The 6,000-nt window shown below is 58.5% G+C and overlaps 1 protein-coding gene across 1 annotated transcript in view; it reads left to right on the top strand.

The window, feature by feature from the left end:
* LOC144888887 (lanC-like protein 3) overlaps positions 1-6,000 on the top strand; it is a 34,880-nt gene that overhangs the window by 2,292 nt on the left and 26,588 nt on the right. Inside the window, exon 2 of the mRNA XM_078768546.1 lies at positions 3,219-3,448. Within this exon, the coding sequence (XP_078624672.1) occupies positions 3,219-3,448 (230 nt within the window). The remainder of the gene's footprint in view (positions 1-3,218; positions 3,449-6,000) is intronic.

Genomic DNA, 6,000 nt, shown 5'->3' with positions numbered 1-6,000 from the left:
CCTTTCCCACCAGAAACTCGCTCCCCCGCTCCCGAAGGTAACCTTCCCCCCCTTCCTCGCCCCAGATAAAGCTAACCTCTGCGTCTCAACGAGACTGACTTCAACGGCGAGGATAACCTACCTCCACGATTAGGCTAACTTCGTTCACCCGATAAAGCTAACCCTCCTGCCCTCCCCTCCCTCACAAGGCTAACCTCCTCCCCCCGATAAAGCTAACCCTCCTGCCCCTCCCCTCCCTCACAAGGCTAACTTCGTTCACCCGATAAAGCTAACCCTCCTGCCCTCCCCTCCCTCACAAGGCTAACCTCCTCCCCCCGATAAAGCTAACCCTCCTGCCCTCCCTCACAAGGCTAACCTCCTCCCCCCGATAAAGCTAACCCTCCTGCCCCTCCCCTCCCTCACAAGGCTAACCCTCCTCCCCCCTCCATAAAAATAACACTGCTGCACCTCCAACCCTACAATGAGGTTAATTCCTCCTCCCATGAAGCTAACTTTTCCCTTCCCACAACAAATCTAACCCGACAATTCTATTTAAGATAATCTTGTCATGTTGAATGACGCCTCGGTGCAGGGACGTGATTATTGTGTAATACTAATACACCTCAGGATGCAGAGCCTTAGATGAGAGAGAGGGAGAGGGTTAGGGGTGGCAGTTTGGAGCGGGAGAGGGTTAGGGGTGGCAGTTTGGAGCGGGAGAGGGTTAGGGGTGGCAGTTTGCAGAGGGAGAGGGTTAGGGGTGGCAGTTTGCAGAGGGAGAGGGTTAGGGGTGGCAGTTTGGAGAGGGAGAGGGTTAGGGGTGGCAGTTTGCAGAGGGAGAGGGTTAGGGGTGGCAGTTTGCAGAGGGAGAGGGTTAGGGGTGGCAGTTTGCAGAGGGAGAGGGTTAGGGGTGGCAGTTTGCAGAGGGAGAGGGTTAGGGGTGGCAGTTTGCAGAGGGAGAGGATTAGGGGTGGCAGTTTGCAGAGGGAGAGGGTTAGGGGTGGCAGTTTGCAGAGGGAGAGGGTTAGGGGTGGCAGTTTGCAGAGGGAGAGGGTTAGGGGTGGCAGTTTGGAGAGGGAGAGGGTTAGGGGTGGCAGTTTGCAGAGGGAGAGGGTTAGGGGTGGCAGTTTGCAGAGGGAGAGGGTTATGGGTGGCAGTTTGGAGAGGGAGAGGGTTAGGGGTGGAAGTTTGCAGAGGGAGAGGGGTAGGGGTGGCAGTTTGCAGAGGGAGAGGGTTAGGGGTGGCAGTTTGCAGAGGGAGAGGGTTAGGGGTGACAGTTTGGAGAGGAAGAGGGTTAGGGGTGGAAGTTTGCAGCGGGAGAGGGGTAGGGGTGGCAGTTTGCAGAGGGAGAGGGTTAGGCTTGGCAGTTTGGAGAGGGAGAGGGTTAGGGGTGGCAGTTTGCAGAGGGAGAGGGTTAGGGGTGGCAGTTTGCAGAGGGAGAGGGTTAGGGGTGGCAGTTTGCAGAGGGAGAGGGTTAGGGGTGGCAGTTTGGAGAGGGAGAGGGTTAGAGGTGGCAGTTTGCAGAGGGAGAGGGTTATGGGTGGCAGTTTGGAGAGGGAGAGGGTAGGGGTGGCAGTTTGGAGAGGGAGAGGGAGAGGGAGAGGGAGAGGGGTGGCAGTTTGGAGAGGGAGAGGGAGTGGGTTAGGGGTGGCAGTTTGGAGAGGGAGAGGGTTAGAGGTGGCAGTTTGCAGAGGGAGAGGGTTATGGGTGGCAGTTTGGAGAGGGAGAGGGGTAGGGGTGGCAGTTTGGAGAGGGAGAGGGGTCGGGGTGGCAGTTTGGAGAGGGAGAGGGAGAGGGTTAGGGGTGGCAGTTTGGAGCGGGAGAGGGTTAGGGGTGGCAGTTTGCAGAGGGAGAGGGAGAGGAAGAGGGTTAGGCGTGGCAGTTTGGAGAGGGAGAGGGTTAGGGGTGGCAGTTTGCAGAGGGAGAGGGTTAGGGGTGGCAGTTTGCAGAGGGAGAGGGTTAGGCGTGGCAGTTTGGAGAGGGAGAGGGAGAGGGTTAGGCGTGGCAGTTTGGAGAGGGAGAGTGTTAGGGGTGGCAGTTTGCAGAGGGAGAGGGAGAGGGTTAGGGGTGGCAGTTTGCAGAGGGAGAGGGTTAGGGGTGGCAGTTTGGAGAGGGAGAGGGTTAGAGGTGGCAGTTTGCAGTTTGCAGAGGGAGAGGGTTATGGGTGGCAGTTTGGAGAGGGAGAGGGGTAGGGGTGGCAGTTTGGAGAGGGAGAGGGTTAGGGGTGGAAGTTTGCAGAGGGAGAGGGGTAGGGGTGGCAGTTTGCAGAGGGAGAGGGTTAGGGGTGGCAGTTTGCAGAGGGAGAGGGTTAGGGGTGGCAGTTTGCAGAGGGAGTGGGGTAGGGGTGGCAGTTTGCAGAAGGAGAGGGTTAGGGGTGGCAGTTTGCAGAGGGAGAGGGATAGGGGTGGCAGTTTGCAGAGGGAGAGGGAGAGGGGTGGCAGTTTGGAGAGGGAGAGGGTTAGGGGTGGCAGTTTGCAGAGGGAGAGGGTTATGGGTGGCAGTTTGGAGAGGGAGAGGGTTAGGGGTGGAAATTTGCAGAGGGAGAGGGGTAGGGGTGGCAGTTTGCAGAGGGAGAGGGTTAGGGGTGGCAGTTTGCAGAGGGAGAGGGTTAGGGGTGGCAGTTTGCAGAGGGAGTGGGGTAGGGGTGGCAGTTTGCAGAAGGAGAGGGTTAGGGGTGGCAGTTTGCAGAGGGAGAGGGATAGGGGTGGCAGTTTGCAGAGGGAGAGGGTTAGGGGTGGCAGTTTGCAGAGGAAGTGGGGTAGGGGTGGCAGTTTGCAGAAGGAGAGGGTTAGGGGTGGCAGTTTGCAGAGGGAGAGGGATAGGGGTGGCAGTTTGGAGAGGGAGAGGGGTCAGTTTGGAGAGGGAGAGGAGTAGGGGGGCAGTTTGGAGAGGGAGAGGAGTAGGGGGGCAGTTTGGAGAGGGAGAGGGAGAGGGGTAGGGGTGGCAGTTTGCAGAGGGAGAGGGGTAGGGGTGGCAGTTTGCAGAGGGAGAGGGGTAGGGGGCAGTTTGGAAAGGGAGAGGGGTAGGGGGGGAAGTTTGGAGAGGGAGAGGGGTACGGGGCAGTTTGGAGAGGGAGAGGGAGAGGGAGAGGGGTAGGGGTACGGGCAGTTTGGAGAATGCATCAGGGTGCATAATACTCTCAGATGTAAATAATAAATGAATGACGCCTCAGGGTGCAGATCAAACGATATCTCTGCAGTTAGGACTTTCTCGAGGTTTCACCCGAGGTTTCCTTTCCACAGGTGTGAACGCGTGCGATGGGGGAACATATGTCGGCACCCCTGGTGTGGCGTACGCACTCTATCGGGCGGCTCGGAGCGGCCTCTTTCCCACTTCCGAGGCTGTGGCCTACCTCGAGCGCGCGACACTGCTGGCCAATGTGGGCGTCCACTGGGCAGATTCCGAGAGGGACCCAAAAACCCGTGCGGGTTTCCTTCTTGGTGGAGCTGGAGCCTATTTAGTAGCTGCTCTGGTAACTTTCATTTCTCATTTCCGGTCGGGTTTGCAAATATTCACTTAAATCTCCACCCCTCCCTCGCTCTCCAACCTGCCCCCGCCTACCCCTCTCCCTCTCCAAACTGCCACCCCTATCCCTCTCCCTCTCCAAACTGCCACCCCTACCCCTCTCCCTCTCCAAACTGACCCCCCTACTCCTCTCCCTCTCCAAACTGCCCCGCTTACTCCTCTCCCTCTCCAAACTTCCCCCCCTACCCCTCTCCCTCTCCAAACTGCCCCCATACCCCTCTCCCTCTCCAAACTGATCCACCTACCCCTCTCCTTCTCCCTCTCCAAACTGACGCCCCTACCCCTCTCACTCTCCAAACTGACACCCCGACACCTCTACCCCACTCCCTCTCCGAACTGCCACCCCTTCCCCTCTCCAAACTGACCCCCCTACCCCTCTCCTTCTCCCTCTCCAAACTGCCACCCCGACACCTCTACCCCTCTCCCTCTCCAAACAGACCCCTACCTTCCTCTCCCTCTCCGAACAGACCCCTACCTCCCTCTCCCTCTCCAAACTGCCACCCCTGCCCCTCTCCCTCTCCAAACTGCCACCCCTACCCCTATCCCTCTCCAAACTGCCACCCCTGCCCCTCTCCCTCTCCAAATTGCCACCTCTACCCCTCTCCCTCTCCAAATTGCCACCTCTACCCCTCTCCAAATTCCCCCCCTACCCCTCTCCCTCTCCAAACTTCCACCCTACAGCTCTCCCTCTCCAAGTTGCCACCTCTACCCCTCTCCCTCTCCAAACAGACCCCTACCTCCCTCTCCCTCTCCAAACTGCCACCCTGACACCTCTACCCCTCTCCCTCTCCAAACTGCCACCCCTACCCCTCTCCCTCTCCAACCACCCCTACCTCCCTCTTCCTCTCCAAACTGCCACCCCTGCCCCTCTCCCTCTCCAAACTGCCACCCCTACCCCTCTCCCTCTCCAAACAGACCCCTACCTCCCTCTCCCTCTCCAAACTGCCACCCCTGCCCCTCTCACTCTCCAAACTGCCACCCCTGCCCCGCTCCCTCTCCAAACTGCCACCCCTACCCCTCTACCTCTCCAAACTGCCACCCCTACCCCTCTCCCTCTCCAACAGACCCCTACCTACCTCTCCCTCTCCAAACTGCCACCCCTACCCATCTCCCTCTCCAAACTGCCACCCCTGCCCCTCTCCCTCTCCAAATTTCCACCTCTACCCCTCTCCCTCTCCAAATTGTCACCTCTACCCCTCTCCCAATTGCCCCCTACCCCTCTCCCTCTCCAAACTTCCACCCGACAGCTCTCCCTCTCCAAATTGCCACCTCTACCCCTCTCCCTCTCCAAATTGCCACGTCTACCCCTCTCCCGCTCCAAATTGCCACCTCTACCCCTCTCCGTCTCCCTCTCCAAATTGCCACCTCTACCCCTCTCCTTCTCCAATTTGCCATCCCAACAGCTCTCCCTCTCCAAATTGCCACCTTTACTCCTCTCCCTCTCCAAACTGCCACCTCTACCCCTCTCCCTCTTCAAACTGCCACCTTTACCCCTCTCGCTCTCCAAATTGCCACTGCTACCCCTCTCCCTCTCCAAACTGCCACCTCTACTCCTCTCCCTCTCCAAACTGCCACCTCTACCCCTCTCCCTCTCCAAATTTCCACCCCTACAGCTCTCCCTCTCCAAATTTCCACCTCTACCCCTCTCCCTCTCCAAATTGCCACCTCTACCCCTCTCCCTCTCCCTCTCCCAATTTCCCCCCCCCCCTACCCCTCTCCCTCTCCAAATTGCCACCTCTACCCCTCTCCCTCTCCCAATTGCCCCCCTACCCCTCTCCCTCTCCAAACTTCCACCCTACAGCTCTCACTCCAAATTGCCACCTCTACCCCTCTTCTTCTCCAAATTGCCACCTCTACCCCTCTCCCTCTCCAAATTGCCACCTATACCCCTCCCCCTCTCCAAATTGCCACCTCTACCACTCTCCCTCTCCAAATTGCCACCTCTACCCCTCTCCCTCTCCAAATTTCCACCTCTACCCCCCTCCCTCTCCAAACTTCCACCTCTACTCCTCTTCCTCTCCAAATTGCCACCTCTACCCCTCTTCCTCTCCAAATTGCCACCGCTACCCCTCTTCCTCTCCAAACTGCCACCCCTACCCCTCTCCAAACTGCCACCCTACCCCTCTCCCATTCCAAACTTCCACCTCTACCCTCTCCCTCTCCAAACTGCCACTTCTACCCCTCCGCCTCTCCAAATTGCCACCGCTACCCCTCTTCCTCTCCAAACTGCCACCCCTACCCCTCTCCAAACTGCCACCCTACCCCTCTCCCATTCCAAACTTCCACCTCTACCCTCTCCCTCTCCAAACTGCCACTTCTACCCCTCTTCCTCTCCAAATTGCCACCCCTACCCCTCTCCCTCTCCAAACTGCCACCCCTACCCCTCTCCCTCTCCAAACTGCCACCCTACCCCTCTCCCATTCCAAACGTCCACCCCTACAGCTCTCCCTCTCCAAATTTCCACCCTACCCCTCTCCCATTCCAAACTTCCACCTCTAC

Source organism: Myxine glutinosa, chromosome 14, assembly GCF_964187855.1.
Source record: "Myxine glutinosa chromosome 14, kmMyxGlut1.1, whole genome shotgun sequence".
Taxonomy (NCBI): domain Eukaryota; kingdom Metazoa; phylum Chordata; class Myxini; order Myxiniformes; family Myxinidae; genus Myxine; species Myxine glutinosa.
The sequence above is the reverse complement of the archived record's forward strand: the minus strand, read 5'-3'. Positions and strand labels throughout refer to the sequence as shown.